General features: G+C 47.3%; 6 protein-coding genes across 6 annotated transcripts; 2 read left to right on the forward strand and 4 right to left on the reverse strand.

Annotated features, from left to right (window-relative positions):
- Positions 1-115: 115 nt before the first annotated feature.
- On the reverse strand, positions 116-708 carry LOC121589817 (protein Abitram). The gene has a single exon (XM_041908994.1). It carries the CDS (start codon positions 706-708, stop codon positions 130-132), a length of 579 nt encoding a protein of 192 aa, XP_041764928.1. The 3' UTR covers positions 116-129.
- On the reverse strand, positions 705-1,165 carry LOC121589818 (COX assembly mitochondrial protein 2 homolog). Its single transcript, XM_041908995.1, has 2 exons — positions 937-1,165; positions 705-863 (listed from the first exon to the last, which is right to left on the reverse strand). The coding sequence occupies exons 1-2, from the start codon at positions 1,015-1,017 to the stop codon at positions 705-707; spliced, it is 240 nt and encodes a 79-aa protein (XP_041764929.1). The 5' UTR covers positions 1,018-1,165.
- A 230-nt stretch (positions 1,166-1,395) lies between these two features.
- On the forward strand, positions 1,396-2,761 carry LOC121589816 (Golgi SNAP receptor complex member 1). Its single transcript, XM_041908993.1, has 4 exons — positions 1,396-1,602; positions 1,704-1,978; positions 2,068-2,360; positions 2,444-2,761. The coding sequence occupies exons 1-4, from the start codon at positions 1,584-1,586 to the stop codon at positions 2,544-2,546; spliced, it is 690 nt and encodes a 229-aa protein (XP_041764927.1). The 5' UTR covers positions 1,396-1,583; the 3' UTR covers positions 2,547-2,761.
- Positions 2,762-2,825: 64 nt separating this feature from the next.
- Positions 2,826-5,043, reverse strand: LOC121589815 (tetra-peptide repeat homeobox protein 1-like). Its single transcript, XM_041908991.1, has 3 exons — positions 4,722-5,043; positions 3,342-3,740; positions 2,826-3,273 (listed from the first exon to the last, which is right to left on the reverse strand). Exons 1-3 carry the CDS (start codon positions 4,731-4,733, stop codon positions 2,983-2,985), a joined length of 702 nt encoding a protein of 233 aa, XP_041764925.1. The 5' UTR covers positions 4,734-5,043; the 3' UTR covers positions 2,826-2,982.
- Positions 5,044-9,933: 4,890 nt separating this feature from the next.
- LOC121589487 (tetra-peptide repeat homeobox protein 1-like) lies at positions 9,934-11,403 on the forward strand. The gene is made up of 3 exons (XM_041908432.1): positions 9,934-10,022; positions 10,089-10,747; positions 10,843-11,403. The coding sequence occupies exons 1-3, from the start codon at positions 9,999-10,001 to the stop codon at positions 11,156-11,158; spliced, it is 999 nt and encodes a 332-aa protein (XP_041764366.1). The 5' UTR covers positions 9,934-9,998; the 3' UTR covers positions 11,159-11,403.
- A 2,077-nt stretch (positions 11,404-13,480) lies between these two features.
- Positions 13,481-14,130, reverse strand: LOC121589455 (larval/pupal cuticle protein H1C). The gene is made up of 2 exons (XM_041908397.1): positions 14,038-14,130; positions 13,481-13,895 (listed from the first exon to the last, which is right to left on the reverse strand). Exons 1-2 carry the CDS (start codon positions 14,047-14,049, stop codon positions 13,584-13,586), a joined length of 324 nt encoding a protein of 107 aa, XP_041764331.1. The 5' UTR covers positions 14,050-14,130; the 3' UTR covers positions 13,481-13,583.
- Positions 14,131-18,584: the final 4,454 nt, after the last annotated feature.

Here is an 18,584-nt window from a genome sequence, read left to right on the forward strand (position 1 = left end):
TGATGCAAAGATGCAAAAGCAATCGGCTAAAAAGAAAAAAAATCTACAATTACAAGCTCTACTTCGCTTCGCTAATTTTCGGCTAACATCATACTGTTTGAATCCAACATTTACTCTTAACAACAAGCTTTATTTCTTTTCGCACATCTCGCGGTACGCTTCCTCGCTCAACAACTTTTCCTTCAGCACGTCACAATGCTCGATCTTGGGCATCACTATGGCCACGTAGCCTTCCCCGCTGGTGCGCATCAGATCCGGCCGGCTGACGATACGCTCATTTACTTCCACCAGCTTCCCCTGCACGCACGATCTTACCTTGTACACGCTGCCGTCCACGCAGGTCACCAGGGCGAGCGTGGAATCGGCCTGCAGGATCATTCCACCGCTTTTCTTCCGTCCCGACACCTTGTTCTCGCTGCGATCGAACTTGCCCACCTCGAAGCTAATGCTCCGAATTCCCTTCTCAAATACGACATGCTCCTTTGCTAATCCCACCAGACAGATACGGTTGGAGTGGAACAGTATCTGCTGCGGCTCGTCTGTCTTGTTCGGCGGTACGGAATACAGCTTCGTGTAGAAGCGCTCTACTATCGATGGTTGATTTTCGATGAAATCGTTTAAAATTGACGGAACTTTAACGCCGCAGATTTCCTGCGTTTCCGCCTCGTACCAGTAATCTTCTAAGGCTGGTGCCGCCATCATCATCATCCCTGATGCTCTCGCATGAGCTGCTGGACACGCTTCTGCTTTTCGAGTGCTTTTTCGCGATTTAGTTTCTGTCTGGTTTTGCGTTCATTCCGCAAGCACACTATCATTTGCCGATCGAGATCATTGCAGATGCCGAGAAACTTGGCGAACTTATTCTGCGGGAAGAAGCAACGTATTTTGTGGTTATCGTGGTTTGCGGACCCGGCCAGGAGCCATCCGAAGGCTTACCTCAGAGTGGCACTTTTTTAGCTCCTCGATGATGAGATTGCATTCAGTTGAATGTAAATGCGGGGATAGATCGGTATGCATTCCTTTCTTTTTTTAAGAAAAGAGACGAGTTAAATGCTAACACGAAGAGTTTTACGCCGATTTTGGCACCGAAAAATTACACAACATTGGGCAGAGCAGCATTTTTCCACTGGTTTGTTGTGACAGAACAGCCGGCTGCGTTCAGGGCCAGTGAGGAGAAGGCCGTGCCAGGCAGCCATGTTGGAATATTCAATGACAGTTTTGAACTGCGCTTTTTCCGTGCTTGAATTTACAGATAGAAACGTACTTTCTACCACTTGCTAATAATTTATAACTAAAAAAAATCATTTCGTCGATTTTTTTTACATTTCTGTTTGAATTAGCGTGCAAATTTATCAACTGAATTTCATTCAATTCAAACGTGTACCAACCTTTTCGCTGACGTTTCGACAATTCCTCTTTGCGTGTGTCATCCGGTGTGTTTACGTGCCGAAATTAATGAATAAATAAGACCTCCCGAAATTCCAGTCCTTCGCTTCGGGACGAAACAATAGTCAATAGATGTTATTTAATGTTTGATTGTGTGTTGAAACCGTGCACTGCAAGCAACATACAACGGCAGCAAGATGGGAACGGAATGGGATAGTAAGTGGAAGGTGGCTGCAGCCGTACGGTCACGAACGTACACGAACGGTAAACAACGCTTTCACGCACTGATATCGGAACTGCTTTCCATTTTGCTGCAGCACTACGGAAGCAGGCTCGCCATTTGGAGAACGACATCGACATGAAGCTGATCGCTTTTAATAAAGTCGGCGTAGGGGCGGCCAGCTCCTCGGTTGCGCCGACGGGCAACACGGACACGTCCCCGCTGCTGGGGGACCATGTCTTCGAGTCGTTGTCCCTGGAGATAGAGCAAATGCTGGACAAGCTGTCCAACATCAACGAAAAGATGTCCGAGATACCGAACAGTGGGGCAGCGGTAATGCATGTGCTGCAGAGACATCGCGAAATACTGCACGTAAGAGCGCGTTGTCCGATCGGATTTGATTTTTTTTAACTCACCCCGTCTCTGACCGTCCTAATGATGCACGCATTCCCTTGCTTTAGGGCTATCGGCAAGAGTATCTGAAAATACAGGCCAACCACACGACACGAATGGAGCGCGAGGAGCTGTTACGGGGGTCCGGCCTGGGGACGTCCTCCCCGTCCACGTCCGGGCTGAGCCGCAGGGACATGTACCTCAAGGAGAACACCCATCTGCACAGCTCCAGCTCGCTGGTGAACGATCAGATCAGCATTGCCATGGAAACGAAAGAGCACCTAACATCACAGCGGCAGCATTTGAAACGATTCCAGACGCGCATGCACGACATTTCGAACCGCTTTCCCATCATATCCAGGTAGGTGGCTAGAAATTCTGTCCCTCTGCCCTGTTCGTTCCACTCGTGGACAATCTATTGATGCACTCTGATCTCCTTTGCAGCTTAATCCAACGAATTAATATCAGAAAACGGCGAGAATCGCTCATTATCGGTGGCGTGATAGCGGTATGCACAATCTTACTGCTGGTGTACGCGTTCCACTGACTTCCCAACTGACGCTGACGCTGCTAAACTAAAGATATCGCTGCTAGCGCATTTTTTAAATCATTCTTTAACCTTTTTTTTTTTGTTCGAAAACGAATACTAGTGCAGTCACGAGAAGGAAAACAAAAGTTTATTCTTACCCCGGCAGGTGTGTCTGTTGATCGATTTGTGTAACGATTTGTAAAAATGGCAAATAAATAATGTGATATTCTTAACTAATTCGTGCCAAACGTAAGTAAATTAAAAAAAAAACATACATTAATGTTTAAAATTTAAAGCGTAGATAAATAATTTATTCGTATCAATTATCCTACTTAGTACCTACTGCACGCATATCGTGCCGCGATCGTTTAAGGACAATCTTAATACATTTATATTTGGTTGAGTACTTTAAAGTAATTGTCTACCTTAGCTTAATGCAAACAGTTCTACGCATTTACCACAGCTTCGCGGTAGCCCATGGGTCCGGGGCAACGGCAGCAACGACGGGCCTTTCCACGACGTACGGCGTATGGACGGGCACGGGCACCGGCTTAGGAATGGCAACCGGGACCGGCGCCGGGACAGGGTAGCCCACGTGCTTAATTACCGGCACGGGAACGGGATGTGGCACGGCCACCGGGTACGGACGATCGACTGGCACCGGGTAGGGTTTTTCCACCGGCACAGCATACGGTCTCGGGATGGCCACTGGGTACGGACGATCGATCGGCACTGGCACGTGAACCTGGAACGGCCAGCGAAAAGGGAGGGTCAGATAAGCTTGACTAACATGTCACAGACCTACACACATACCTTCACTGGCACTGGATACGGCTTCTCGACCGGCACAGCGTACGGGGCCGGTATGGGGATGCCGACCTTCTTCGTTACGACGGTGTGCGTGTGTGCATGGGATCCAAGGTACGGACCGGCAAGGGCAGGCACAGCAGCAGGGGCAGCCAGTGCTACTGCCGGTGCAAATGGATCCGCGGCGGGAAGCAGATGCTGATGATGGGCAAAGGCGTGACCGTACACGGGGGCGGCCGGCGCATACCCACCGAAACCAAAGATGCCTCGCTTTTCCTTCTTGGTGCCCAGCTGCTGGAACTGTTCGTCCGTCGGTGCTAGCTGTTTCGTGTTGGATCTTCCCACCGCCCCGGAGCCGTTTTCCGTTCCCGCGTACACCAACGCTAATGGAAGGACGAACAGTACCTGTAATGGGGGAAGGGTGGGAGAAGAAAACGAATTTCAGTAAAACAAGTGTACTATTTCAGTGTAAGCAATTTTTGTCCCTTACGACATTGAAAGCAATGTCCTTTTTCAAGGAATAATTATGATTTGGTTAAAGTGAATTTTCAATGGAAACTGTAATATAATTTCTTTCGCACCGAACGCACCGAACCGAAGGATAATAAATCGTCTTCAACCATCCGTAACACGGATCGCTCGGCTCATGAACGGTGGAAGAGAGAGAGTGAAAAAAAAGTCGTTGCATGATTATTCATAATCATCGAAAACAGCTAGCTAATTTACATCGTGTGGGTCATAATTCCTCACGCCAAATCAACGCTTTTTTGGTGGAAAATCACTTTCTTTTGCGTTAACTTTCATTAGGGCCTGCTGACAACGATTAAACGAATTTTTAGTAGCGAGCCAGGTCGCCAGGATGTTGATGATTGATTTATGTTGTTTTTAGACGCAGAAAAATGGCTTATTTTTGTTTTAGTTTCACCTGTAACATTACTATAAAATTGAAACAATTTCGAATCATGTCTTCTTGCATCTAATGATTAACGGATCATTCAAAAGTGATTTACAAAATACTGAAGGGGATTTTAAAGCCTCCCTTGTAGTCTCTTTTGTTAAGTGTGATGGTTGGGAGGAACACTACTTGAAGGATCACTCTCCTGAGCAGAGTAGTTATTAAATAATAGGGCCTCTCCCCTTATCTAACCAAGAAAGTGCGCAAAACTACTCTCGATGAGGATCGAACCAGGACCGAGCTCTACACAAACCGACGCATCCACCACTAGACCACCGGACAGTCTCATGCTACGAGCGGTACCCATTCGAACACAGTCGAACTAGAACCAGCATGATGTGCTCGTTCAAATGCTTCTCCATTGCTATTTCAAATAGCTGCCCTTGAAAGGATACCCGACCGACATCGACTGTAGCTCGTTTGTCACGTACCAAAAGCTTCATTTTCGCTCCTATCACGCTGTGCACTCGTTCCCACACGCAACAGAATTTACACCACTTTTCCACCGTTATCACGCAAAACTAGTCTTGTCCTTCACCGTTTCGCACTAATTGAAGTAATTCTTTCGATCCCACAGGGAGGGCACAGTTTACGTTTGTTCGTTCTTCGGAAGGAGTTTTCCCCTATGTATCCTGCTTTATCTCGCAGCAAAGTCACGCTATACCGCGGGAACACTTAGTAACTTGGAAGTCCTCGGCGAATGAGACACGGCTCACAAGCTTTCCCTAGCGGCAGCACACCTTTTAATGGAAACGTTCAATCGCACATTGATCGCTACCCATCCGATTGTCCGAAATCTTATAGTGAGCCACCCACGCTGCCCCACCCAACAGGAAGGGATGACCTACGATGTAATGTGGCCAAACTAATTGTGCCTGGCACTTGGAATGTGTTTGTAATGTGTGGCGGGGAGAGCTTTGTATTGCAGGGAAGGGAGTCCATAACAATGTTAGGCACCGGAATGCGATCTATTATGGAGCGGGAGAGGTTGAGGTTGGCCCGGGCCAGACCACAACACCCAGCACTTGGTGCAGGTGTCAACCGGACTGTTCGAACTTGCGAAAACTGTCAACCGATTCGCAAGGGGGGGAAAATGGGGTTCTCCGTTACGGTTTGGCAATCCCAACTGGCAGCCGAACCGGATGGATGGATGGACATCGGTTGCATCAAAACGGTCGTTAGTTTGCCCCGGAAGGTTTCCCTTCCCCTTTCGCCGGAAGAGGGCGGTTGTGGAGCAACCGCGATAATTGGGCACAATTAATCGAGCACATTTCTGCCTTTGTGGAGCATCGCTTAAACATCGCTGTGAGATGCACTTGACCCGTTTTTCTTGCCACATAATGTTTGCGCCTTGCAATTTGAGCCGTGCTAACTGAAGATTGCGTGCTATTCAATGTCAGGCAGGTGGATTGGCTTTACGCAACCACCACTTTGCTTAACAAATTGAGTAAATACAGATAAATCAACTAATAAAGCAACTTGATCTTATCAATGTAAAAAGGCAAGGTCGAAACGAACAACAGAGAGCAACATTGTGTTTGAGACGTTGTTCAACATTGGAAACAAAAAAAAAACGACAAAATCGACATTGTCCCCAGCAATGTGCGAATGCACCGATAGCATCCTTTCATTTAATATTCACGCTGACGGAACATCCCTCCCGACGCTACCGACCGACGCCATTAAATCAGGCCACGTGGAAACGCAACCATTTGCAACTGACATTCGTGCCGAGCTTCCCGCGGGACTGTTGCTGCTGCTGCTGCTGCTTCCGGTTACCCCCTTATTACACGCCCCCAAAGTATGTGAGCTTTTCTTTATCTCACGTGCAATATGCAACAGTGCAACGTCACACAAACGTAAAGTACAACCTTGAAAGAGGGTTCTTTTTGTTGTACCGCTTTTTTTTACAGCATGTAATATTTCCTCCATAAAACCGCTCCATCGACACATACTTTATTGATCAAAGGACTACACACCATGCAGACCTCGAGACCTCGCATCGGTGCATGTGGCTTTTCATACTTCAACTAATTGTCACGCCACATTGTATAGTGGGCCGGTTTTACCTTACCGGGCAATTAAATTAACAGTATTCCCTCTCACGAGGGTGTGGGAGGCTTTTTTTGCTTCGGTTAATTATATTGATACGCATTGTCACGCGCGGCACGCAATGTGGCCAAAATTGTCGATAAACGGGGCGGGAGTGTGAAAGATAATTGAAAATTAATCATTATTCTATCGATCTCATCCCCGTGGAGAGCCGGTGGTGAATATGGTATAGCATTAATTATTGCTTGATTCAAACGTGCACCATGCCTGACTGTTAAATGCTAAATTATTAAATGATAAATTCAATCATATTAATCTTTACATTAATTGAGTGCGAAAGAAAGAAACATTTTTCATCAATTAATTTGTTGAAATGCCATTCCGTGTGATGCAATCCAGAAAAAAGGAGTGGAAAAATGCGTGTCACATTTAAAACAGAATTCGCTGCCCTGCCTGTTACGGCGGCAATGGAGCCATTAAAACATTCTTTATCCCACACCACACCGTAATTATTACGTCGCTCAAAGACAAACGAACATTAAAAAAAAACTTACATCAAACAAAACATCAAACACAGTTCAAATCGAAACAGGAAGTGTTGTCGTGATTGTGCTTGTGGCCATGCTCTCGATGTTGTAATCGCCGGCATTGCGCCGGCATTGCGCGTTTCCCGATCGAATTTTTGTGTGCGTGTGCGTGTGCGCGCGTGCGATTATGATGGCGCAGTATGGCGAAGGTACTACCAGCAAGCACCAGGTGCGATATCTTTGGCTAGGCGAGCGGAATGCACAAAACCCTGCAAAGGTGATCCCACTTCAATATGGTTCCCACTTTCACTAGGGACGCGGCGACACCCGTAAACGGGGGAACAACACACAGACACAGGGGGGGGGGGGACGTTGGGACGTGCCGCGACCGATTGAACGTCATCGAAAACGGTTTAATTTGTTAGTGATTAATTGCGAAACAATTATGCGACGTGACGGTACGGGACTGGTTGGACGATTCATATGTTTGTGTGTGTTTTTGTGTTTTTTTTTTTGGGAAGAGAAACTTTCGTTACAAAATAATAATAAAAAAAAACATGAAAATTTTGAATTAGCTTGGAGCTATCTTGTACAATATTGTAAGCCCTTTGTGTCAGCTAATATTTTAAACGAACTGATTCTTCTTCTCAAGCAGCGTAACAACCGTAGTCAGCCAGGGACTGCCATAAGCCACTAATGAGCTTGACGGTGCACGGTCCATACCGAGGCTTGAGCCCATGGAGGGAATTTTGTTGATTGAAAAAAACTCATTGATTGGGAGAAGAATCTGAAAAGTGGATCGAAAACTATTCAAATATGGTATAGTCTCATCAACAAGATTTGTTAATTGAACATAACAAGCAGAACTGCAGTTGCACAATACCGTAATGAGGCTTTTAATTCTAAGTCCAGTTAAAATCTATTTCTAAATGCAAATTAGGCAAATTGTAATATACATTTTAATAATTGAAACAACTAATACGAATTTTTTTAAATAAGTTCCCTAGAACATTCAGGACTTTTTCCACAACTATGGTACATAAATCATACGCAGAATGTAATCAGTAACACAAACATTTGTACAAACATTCGATGGTATAATTTCTATACCGTACGTTGCTCAGTAAGGAAGTTCGCGACTTGCGCCTGTTGCACGTTACATTTGCTCGGTTTAATTGGTCAGATTTAATCTATAACGTTACATACAAAATAATTTAACTTTTTACTGATCCTTAAAAATCAATAAAAGAAGAAAATGCTATAATTTCCTACATGAATCTTGAGCCATGTTAAATTCAGTGCATACTTTTTTGCCAAATTTCTCATAATTGAAATGTTGTTTTATTATTATTATTTATTATTTATTTATTAATCTTCAACGGGCCGTATGGCCTAATTGATTAAATGTAACAGTTCATTAAAAAAGATACATAATAAAAACAAGATTTGCATCGCAATTCACTGCGGCCATGGCAAAAGCCGGAGACGTTCCTTGAATCACTGAGTTGAGATGTCGAAGTCGAAGCAATCCGAAACAGTGTTGAAGGCAGCCGACATTCGGAACATAGGGTCAGATCGACCAGCGCTGGAACGGGGTTGAGCGAGCCGTAGAGTTTCTCTAGACCTAAGTGTTCGGGATGGTGCATAGATATCGACTCGATGCAACAAAGGCGATGAGTCGATAGAGCCACTTAGCAATCCAGCGATGAAAGAGCACTGTGCATTGCGTCTTCTAACCGAAAGAGGTTCAAGGCCTAGAAGACCTAGGCACCGCGCAGCATACGGAGGAAGATTATTGCGATCCTGCCAGGGAAGAAGGCGTAGGGCATATCGCGTGAGCTTACGTTGAATCGCCTCAAGTCGAGCAATTGAAGAAGCGGTAGTTGGGCTCCAGACTACGCACGAATATTCCAGAACCGAACGAACGATACAGTTGTAGACAGCTTTGATGCACATGGGGTTGCGGAATGCGGTTTTGGCAGAAGTTTGGCTTGTGCGGATTTTCTTTAGCTTTTCTATATTAACCTCGTAGCACGAAATCATACCGTAATACCGTGTAAGGCTTATTGGTGTAACAGCCACATAGATTAATGTTTTTCGATGTAGGATGATGTTAATGGAAAATTAAAGGCTTCGTTTTCTAATTTCCCCCGAACTATGCCCTGTCCGCATTATCTGCATCTTCACTATTACATGAAACAATTGCAAGGTTCTTAGATGGAGTAGAAAGCAAAATCAAACCAGGACCAATGTAGTAGAAAATAATCAGTGAGTTACTTACTTACATACTTACATGCCAATCTAACACTACCAACACGTCCCCCTGAAAAGCCATTCAACTCACTCCAGAAAAAAACACTAGCCAATCCAAACTGCATTGTGCAGCACACAGACAAACCACATCGATAACTCGGGCACTAAGTCAACAGGTTTGTGCGGTGCTGCTGCATACTTTGTCACTGGCGATAAAATTTCCGCACTGCAGCTTCATTCACAAGCCAAACTACCAGAGCAGAGCAACCATCTGGAACGAAGGGGCGCAACAACAACAACAACAAAATGGCGTTTGCGAACCGTACGCGCCTAGATCGCTAACGCTCATTCATCCCAATACGGGAGCTGGACTGGTGGAGAGGGGCAATGACGATATGACACAACCCTAGTTCCCTGGTTGGCCACAAACTAGTCAAACCTGGCCAAACCCTTAATAGGGCAGGTCCACGATGCATCTGCGGATATGTGGCGGGTATGTGGAGCCCGTTTTTGTTTTTGCTAACATGCCCACGATGTCCACGATCACGGCGGACGGATGGATGGGTTTCGGGCAGCGCCGATAAGCCCGGCAAAAAGTGCGGGCTGTGCAGTGCGCGGCGGTGAACCATATGGTGAAAGATTCGCCTAATTGGAGCGGTTATGACACGGCCGCGCTCCCGTTTAGTGACAGGAGCCGAAGTCGCGCGCAGCTTCCGCGTTGCGGCCGGCTTGGCCGGGCTTTGGCGTTTGTTGCGGTTTGATATAAAAATACTTAGCCGGTACAGTGTCGTCAGTAGATCAGTGGCACAGTTTGAGGCGTTTAGACTTGTGTTGTAGTAAGCGTGCGCGGAAACCGGGCCAGACCAGCCAGACGAGATGAAGTTTGCCAGTGTGAAGAAGGTTCGTGCATTGAGAAACGACGTTCTTGGGTCGCAGTTTAATCGTTCACCGTTCGCTCGTTTGCAGGTGTGTTGTGTTCTGTTCGTGCTGGCGATTGCTAGGGTGCACGGTGCCGCCCAGCGGGAAGGCACCGAGCATCAGAAGCGTGCGATCGGGCACGGGTATGGGTTGGGGCTGGGGCTGGGTGCTCTGGCTGCACCGGCCGCCCTAACAGCACCGGCTGCCATCGGTGCGCCGCTCGGTGCCTCCATTGGCCCTATTCTAGGGTCATCGATTGCGGGCCCGATCGGACCGACGCTTGCCGGACCGATCGGAATTCCGGCGGGATCGATCGGACTTTCGGCGGGATCGATCGGACTACCGGCCGGGCCAATTGGACTTCCGGCTGGACCGATCGGGCTGCCTGCAGGACCGTTCATTGGGGGAGCGTTTGCACCGGCAGCGCTTCCAGCACTTCCCGCTCCCGGGCCAGTGTTTGCAGCCGCTCCACCGACCGTAGCCGTTGCGCCGACGGTAACACGCAACATACTGACCACGGTGCAGCAGCCCGTCCCCGTACCCTACCCGCAGCCCGTGCCGGTCGATCGTCCCGTACCGTACCCGGTGCACGTGTCCGTTCCAGTCGATCGTCCCGTCCCGGTTCCGCACCCGGTAGCCGTCCCCGTTCACGTACCGCGACCCTACCCGGTTCCAGTTCCGCAGCCATATCCGGTCACCGTCACCAAGTAAGTGGCCAAACACTCTCACCCACGTACACTTTTAAAATCGCGTCCACTCACACTTGCTTCACTTTGAACGTTTTTTTTTTTTACTTCTTCAGAACCGTACCTGTACCGGTGCCCGCTCCGTACCCGGTGCATCATGCCGTCCCGGTACCGCAGCCCGTCCCGGTTCCGCAGCCCATCCCCGTACCGCAACCCGTCGCTGTGCCGCATCCGGTCGCCGTGCCGCATCCGGTGGTTGTACCGGCGCCCGTCCCCACGCTGCCCATTGCTCCGCTGCCCTCGTACGGGTACGGCGGGTTCCTGCCGCCCTACTACGGCAAGGTGTACGGCGGTGGCATCACGCTGCAGAAGGTGTACACCGGCCACCATCACGGGCTCGGGCTGCTCGGGCTGAAGAAGTATCTCGGCTAGAGGGGAGGATGGAGGGAAAAGGGGGAGAGGGAGGAGTTTTGGAGGGGCAGGATTATTGTAGTCATTCCAGGTGTCATACCGCGCCGAGAACGTTCGCCGTGGGTTCAGACTGTCCGTAACGTGTGTGCGTTATTGAGCTTAAAGTAGGATACGGCGAAAGGAGGCACGCATTCCGCGGGAGGAAAGAATTTCGTTGTTTACCAGTGTAATTTTACCAAATAAAAGTTGTTTGCAAGGTGTGTCGGTCGTACGGACACATTAGTACTTTAACTGTGTGTTTGTGTAAGAATTGTTGGAGCTTGGTTGGCCACATTCCGAACGATACATTAGGAATTTCTGGAGCATCCTTTCCAGATAACAACGTTGTGACATGTTCCCGTTAAGCACATCCGTTTCATCTACGGCAATACATCATTATTGTTATTAATTTTGGGTCTCCTGGCTCTAGCGTTCGTGGCAGTGTTGAAAAAACAATTAATAATTAAAAACGTTTGGTTCAGAGCTCATGCACGAACAAGAGTATTTTTTTTACAATTAATACCAAGTGACAAATTATACCCTACAGCCAGTGACGTAAAAGCAGCTTTAAACCATCACAATTGTAATGGTTTAACACTTTCCAGACAGAACTTAAGGTTAACTAGTTGTAATACTTATTCAACTCCCAAATGCTTATTCAACTTATTATTATGCTCAGTAAAATATCTATACCATCACTATGAGTATCAGCATTTGTTAGCAAAAACAGACAAACAATAAACGTTCAAATTAATTTCTGGAAGAACCAGGACATTGTTGTCAATTGTTGAGGTTTGTCAGCGATTCAACCAGACCATTAGGTCTTTGTAAACTTGGGCGTAAGGATGCTGGCTGTCTTTCTGCTTCCTGAGGAAGCATATCACCTTGGTGACGGACAATCGAGATTGCTGTAATGTTCCATTATTTTCATAAGCCTCTGAACCTTTACAACCACGAGCAGTTGTGCAGCACGTGATGTTCGTCTGGCTTCGGTGAACTGGTCATGTTAGAACCTAGAACTAGAAGGATCTAGATGGCCCAACTCGTAAAGGTCTTTTAGAACATAGGATGCGTGGTAGACATGGTTTTGAGGTGGCAAGATAGCATGAAGGTGTTCGTCTTTCAGACCGGAATTAAGGTTTGTACAGATGAAGGCGCGTGACCGTGAGCGGTTTCCGACACCTCCTGCAGCAGTTAGTATAAACACCACAGCAAACATCACATTGCATACTTTCAGGCGCTTAGGAGAGTCACTATGCGGGGAGTCACTTTAAAAATAAAAATAAATTTCTGCTGGAGTGTGGGACAAGATCAAAGGTTTACAGTTATTTAAACAATTTTCTCAAGCTGCACAGCACAAAATCAAATGTTAGTTAACATAGTATTCAAACACAACAAACATTGGAAAGCGAACGCTCGCTCTTAATTCGTACACATCATGTTAATGAAGAAAAGGAAATAAATCAAGTTAGAACACCAAGATCAAAGGCAGTTGTGGTAGCGAAGGAACAAAGTAGTTATACCAACTCCTATTTAAAATGTGATTAGCATTGAAAGTAGCGAATGTAACTGATAAGCAGCTTAAACGCCCAACACAATTTAGCCACTTTACATGCAGAGGCTTTTGTGAGAGGTTAACATCTACGCAACGGCAAACAGCAGGTTAAGTAATTTAGTTTCACTCGGTTTGTTACTGGCTTCTGTGCTTCCAAACGGCCGAATAGATCGAGCGGATTAGTTAACCGAGAGCAAAAATGTGTCCTTGATGCTCTCATACTGTCACAGGACATATTGTGCCGTCGTGAGATTCGGTTTAAAGGCAGCAAATTATCTTGCAGGGTGAATGGAATTGCCCTTTTCCCGTCTTGTCTAGCAGTATATTGGCAATGGTAAATTATGATTCATTTCATCTTGTATCCTTGTCTGTCCCTATACGGCTGCACATGTATCCAGATATTTCCATCTCCAATTTCCTTACCCTAGAAAAAGGGGAAGTCAAAAGGTCAGGATAAGGAATTAATTATAGAAAGTGATTAAATTGTAGCACGTGTTGTTTTTTTGGATTCGGCCGGTGTAAACACATTGCAAAATACATAGCGCTCAACCGCGAACGAGACGGTACAAACAATATACTAAAAATTGTAATTATTTAGCCTATTAATTGTTTCCTTCGGCTGGGAGGAAATGTCGACCTAAATAGTACGCATTACACGATGAGAACTGATTAATTATTATCAGTTGAGATGAAGAGCTATAAAGGTGATAATTCTCATTCTTCTCTCCTATTAAAACAAAATTGAATTGTTTTGTTGTTGTTTTTTTGTTTATTTTCAGCTAAACGCAGCACACACGCATAATGCTAGAGTTGGACGCTAAGAGGCAAACGGTCGGTCCGGGGATTGCTCGCTTAACGACGGTGCAGGGTGGAGTAGACGGCGCTGTGGTACAGCGGCGCATGGTAGGCGGCGAGCGGCGCATGGTGCAGAACCGGCGCGTGGGCAACGTACGTCTTGGCGATCGGGGCGTGGTACGCAACCGGGGCAGCGACCAGCGGGGCCGAGTGAGCGATCACCGGTGCGGGGGCAACGTACGAGTGCGACACCACGGCCGGGGCGTGATGGTATCCCAGACCGAAGTGAATGCCACGCTTCGCCTTCATCGACTCCATCGGCTGATCATCGGCGTAGACCGAAGCGACGAGCACGAGCACAGCGATAGCCTAGAACGAACGAAAAGTCACCCAACAGTCACTAAACTGATTCCAACTTCTTCCCAGCCACCGGCCTGCCCACAGATCCCACAGGAATCCTCGCTGAAGTATCCAGAAGCGCAGCCACACTTCGATTACGTCAAACACTCACCAAGAATTTCATTTTGCTGGTTGGGTTGTTTTTTTTTTGCAGGTTGATTGCACGACGAGGGCCTTACGAGTGCAGTGGTTGAGCTGTGCGAGATTTATGATACAGTCTGAGGCTGCCGTGCGTGCCTTTTATACTTCGCACGCTCGCACCAGCTCTAGGACCCCCACAGACACACACACACACGCACACGCACAGTTACCCCAAAACAGTTGCCCGCCGAGTCGGAAGGTTGCGCCCCCTTTCAGATCGGGCCAGTGACCGGACCGGATCGCATGATCGCAAGGGACAGGTCACGGTGGGAAGGAAGGTGGGCAGGTCGGGCGCGATTACTCTGCTCAGTTTGTCAACCGCTCTGGCGGTCTGTCTGTGTCTGTCCCCCACAGCTCCCCACCCTACCAACAAGCTCGATCCGAAGTGTGGTGCAGCAAATCGGTGGCTCCAAAACGCAATCTTGTAACGCTTACGCGAAAGGGAACACCGTTCAGAAGTGTAACGGATGCAGACGGATGCGATTGTATGGGAGCAGGGTGAATGCAATCCCGGCAATTGTGTGCCTTCTGCCGCACTTGCCCTTAATTAGGCTTCCCTTAGCTTTCCACGATAGATTACAGATTTGGGGTTTGTTAAAATGTGTCGTTCATCGTTTGGTCGCTTTTGCCCATCGGGCCAGCAGCAAGAGTTCGCTCGCGCACTGAGAAGATGGTAATGAGTTGAAAGTTTCAGTGTGTGATAGAATTAAGTTCTTATCAACCCTGCCACTTGCTCCAATGCTTTCAATGCCATGCTTTCTGCCTCAGTCCCGGACCTTTGGAGGATATTCGAGGCAGATGTTGGTGGAGGTTTAAGCTGCAACAATCAGGCACCGTATGATGGGGTAGAGTTGAGCCGCTTATCGTTCACGCTGCCGGCAGTTAGAAATGGAGCAGGATGAAGCTGTTAATGGCAAAAGTCCGTCATCGCTGCACAAGCTTCAACGGGGACGATGGTTCGATTGGTTTTGGAGCATCATTTTATCGATTCGTTTACTAAAATGTGATGTAAAGTTGACGCCTTGATGCAGTTCAATCCTTACACAGCATATGTTTAACGTAATCAAGCGTGTTTTAAGAAAGAAAAGTGTGATTATTTTATTTGAACAAGGAACTGATTAATACTTCCATACTGTTTTCCTAAAAATTGATAGATTTTCGTCAAAATAACACAGCAAAGCTAATTGTTTTCAAATAAATGTCTTCAATACATTACTAAATACATTACATAAATACATTACTTTTTGTTATATTCGTATTGGTTCATTTTCAGTTGTTTTAATTACTTTCTTTTAAATATGAGAGCGAAAGAGTGAATGAAGAAGACAAACGGATATTTTGCCTTCCCAGCATTTTTCCCTCCAAGTGTGATTGATTTTACAAATTTTCAGAGCATTTTGAAGCACAAACAAAATCAAAGTTAATCAAAGTTTTACACCTTACTGTTGGATTTTCGTTTAACACTTTTCTTGCTTAAAATTGGCATGTCCTACTGAATTTAAAAGAGCGTATGCAATTATTTCACAACATTAAATAATACATTTCAATATACCAAATAATTGTGTCTAAGCATTTTAATATAAAAACTATCCATTAATTTCACAATGTAAGCAATGAATTTTTCAGATGTGCAATTTTCTGTCTTATGGAAAGTAAAAATATGAGAAATGCTTGTTATATTATTAAAAACACTACCACTTCAATGACACCATATCTTTCAAAATCATTAAATTAATTGTTACGATCAATCGGATCACTTTTTCAACCCATTGTACGGAGAAAAAAAAAACTTTAAAACATTAATTCTATATACAAGTTACATCCAGCACGGCTTGCAATCTCTGATAAGAGGACGTACAGCCAGTTCGTGCATCACGATGCGTGCGAGCCTCCAAAACAGATCGGGCGTCAACAGAATGTTTGTGCTGTCCTTTGAAGACGGATACGTTTGTTTTGCTTTTGACTCCGCCTTTCCCTCCACCGCATGCAATGCCGTGTATGGTGAGGGCATGTTTTTTTTTTGTTCACCCCGGCACACAGACAAACCTGCAAAGCTGCCAACTTTCCGGCTTAGATGCACCGTTTACGGTAGTTTTAGTAGCCGCACGTGAGCTGCATTGCTGAAATGATCGTGCGAAAATTTCATTCCACGTGCACACACACACACACACAGGCGCATGATAAACCTCTGATGAGATGATATGGCTTTTATGGGAGTCGTAGGTCGCATAATGCGCAAAAAGAACGCCCGCCTGCAACATCGAAGTCGGTCAACTGTAACAAAAGCTTTCCTTCAATTTGGGTACGATGTCGCTCTGTCTGATCCAGTGGACTGAATTGTTTAACGGACGAGCTACAAAAATAGCCTTCCCGCAGTAGCGGCAGCCCCGGCACTACCGGCAGGATAGGAGGCTAGCTGGCTGACATTGACCTTAAACCAGCTCCGTGTTGTTTGTGTACGGGGTGCAGACACCGCCATCAATCAGTCCAGCCCCGGGCCGAAAGCGATTCGGCGCCCGGCGTGAAACACGTTTTCTGGCACAACAAACGGGAGACGCAAGCCCCAGAGCCACATAATACCACACAGCCGCACGCAGAGTCCCTAGAGTGACATTTACATGCTCTACAAAGCGCACCAGCGCTACCGATCAGCCTTTCAGGTGACCAACAAGCCCGAGATGCGCGATGCGTCTGCAGGGCACCGGCCGCGCTACCTTCCCATTGCGCTACGGTTCACTGTAAAAGGGTGTTTTACTTCGTCTTGCTGTGTTGTTCTTCCTCCTCTTGCTCACCCAGCTCGTTGATTGACGTTCGATAAGTGATCGAAGTGATCGATTCGGACGATATGTGCTCGCTCACTAATCACCCCGATCAGCGGGCCCCGATTGGCTGTTGGGCGGCGATCGCAAACGATCGTTTCGCAATGGCCGCGAACGCATTGGTAGCGACGCGCGTTACACCCCAAAAAAGGACAAAACTCAACTGATAATAACCAACAACGGATGGAGCGGGGGGTGGGGGGGGGTGGTTTGAGGGCGACGAGGGAAAAGCTTAAATCAAAATCGTCATGAGTCACCGCAAACACTCTATTGTTGACTGTCAAATGTAAATAAAGTTCCCTCGCGTTTTCTGCGCCCAGTCCCTTTCGGCAGACTCGTACCAGACCCATTCTCCCAGCCAGTGTACCGGTTACGAGAGCGGGGGCTTGTATCACCCTCCGCACAACCTTCCCACCACTGGGTGTGGGCGGAAGGTGTGTGTGTGTGTGTGTGTGTGTGTGTAAAGGGTATCGGTATGATTGAAAACATGCTGCTTGCACTCGCGCACTCTAACTGTATTTGGAGTACGCGGTGCGCACCAAACAGGTTCTCGGCGCGGGTATGATACGCGCGTGTCACTGGCACGCACATAAATGCTGCCAAGCCCCGAGACATCTAGGCCCAGCATCGGACGGGTTGGGGCAGGGCAAGTGTGTGTGAGTGTGTTTTGCTCGCTTGCGCAATGGCAGTACGCGGTACGGCAGCATTTCAGACGCACCACCACGTGCGTCACGTGTTTTGTCTGGGAAAATCCACTTGGAGCAGCCACGGGGCGGGTCGGGCGCGAAACCACTGCGAACCCTCGGACGCTGTCTAGAATGTGCCAGAATGTTGGTGGGTCGGTTTTCGGCCAGCGACGGCGAAAGCCATCTGAATGGGACAGGTGCGCAGCGGGACGAGCCGGTAATGAAGTGCTAGAACAATTATAAAACGATTTGTCAAGTGTAATTCAATCAGCCCAGTATGGTGCATCGGTGCGCGCTGGACCAAACTTGAAGGATGTGGCCATATCATCCGAGGGCGCCCGATGTGCCTCGCAAAAAAAACATCGACTGGTGAGGAGGGGTAGGAACAGCGGCTGAGACCTTTCGTAAGGACACACCGGTTGGGAAATGGTGTGGCGAGGTTATGCACTTCGATCGTTGCCAATCGGCCAATTGCAGCAAACATGATCTCGAGGGGAGAAACGCTGCGGTACCTCGGGCAAGTGTTGGCGACCTTTCAACGACATTTTCGTCGCTGCAGCTTGTGAGAATGACGAGGCTGTTCGACTGGCTGTGTGTGTGTGTGTGTGCGCGCGCACACGTGTACCCGGTACGATAGAAAGCACTGCACCGAGAACCGCCCATGGTGGGTCGATCGACACCCGCTCCCCTGCAAATGCCCGGCGGGGGAGCCCTGACACGTGTTGAAACGCGTGCGTGAGCTGCTTTTGCTTGCTGTTAAATTACCGAAACAATTAACCACCATTCAGCTCCGGGACCGCAGAAGGTTTAAGCCTGCGGGAAGGATGTGTTGTCATCGGTGCACCAGGGGCCCATGATTGGTTGTAATTCTGTTTCGTTTTATTTTGGCTCTATAAAACTATATCTTTTTCATATTATTCAATTGTGCTTCCAAAGTAGAAACTCGGATATGTTTGCAGGACTACTGTAACAGTGTGGTAAACAACTGCCCTGGTGCTTTTCATCTGCTTGCT

The sequence above is a fragment of the Anopheles merus genome, chromosome 2R (assembly GCF_017562075.2).
Source record: "Anopheles merus strain MAF chromosome 2R, AmerM5.1, whole genome shotgun sequence".
NCBI classification, from domain to species: domain Eukaryota; kingdom Metazoa; phylum Arthropoda; class Insecta; order Diptera; family Culicidae; genus Anopheles; species Anopheles merus.

Excerpts from the sequence above, each read along its gene's own strand:
- LOC121589817 (XM_041908994.1), bottom strand. The coding sequence starts at position 708 with ATGATGATGATGGCGGCACCAGCCTTAGAAGATTACTGGTACGAGGCG.
- LOC121589818 (XM_041908995.1), bottom strand. The coding sequence starts at position 1,017 with ATGCATACCGATCTATCCCCGCATTTACATTCAACTGAATGCAATCTC. Across the intron at positions 864-936 it reads TAAAAAAGTGCCACTCTGAG|AATAAGTTCGCCAAGTTTCT; the intron begins GTAAGCCTTCGG and ends TTCTTCCCGCAG.
- LOC121589816 (XM_041908993.1), top strand. Across the intron at positions 1,979-2,067 it reads GACATCGCGAAATACTGCAC|GGCTATCGGCAAGAGTATCT; the intron begins GTAAGAGCGCGT and ends CCCTTGCTTTAG. Across the intron at positions 2,361-2,443 it reads CGCTTTCCCATCATATCCAG|CTTAATCCAACGAATTAATA; the intron begins GTAGGTGGCTAG and ends TCTCCTTTGCAG.
- LOC121589815 (XM_041908991.1), bottom strand. Across the intron at positions 3,274-3,341 it reads CGTATCCAGTGCCAGTGAAG|GTTCACGTGCCAGTGCCGAT; the intron begins GTATGTGTGTAG and ends TGGCCGTTCCAG.
- LOC121589487 (XM_041908432.1), top strand. The coding sequence starts at position 9,999 with ATGAAGTTTGCCAGTGTGAAGAAG. Across the intron at positions 10,023-10,088 it reads AGTTTGCCAGTGTGAAGAAG|GTGTGTTGTGTTCTGTTCGT; the intron begins GTTCGTGCATTG and ends GCTCGTTTGCAG. Across the intron at positions 10,748-10,842 it reads TATCCGGTCACCGTCACCAA|AACCGTACCTGTACCGGTGC; the intron begins GTAAGTGGCCAA and ends TTACTTCTTCAG.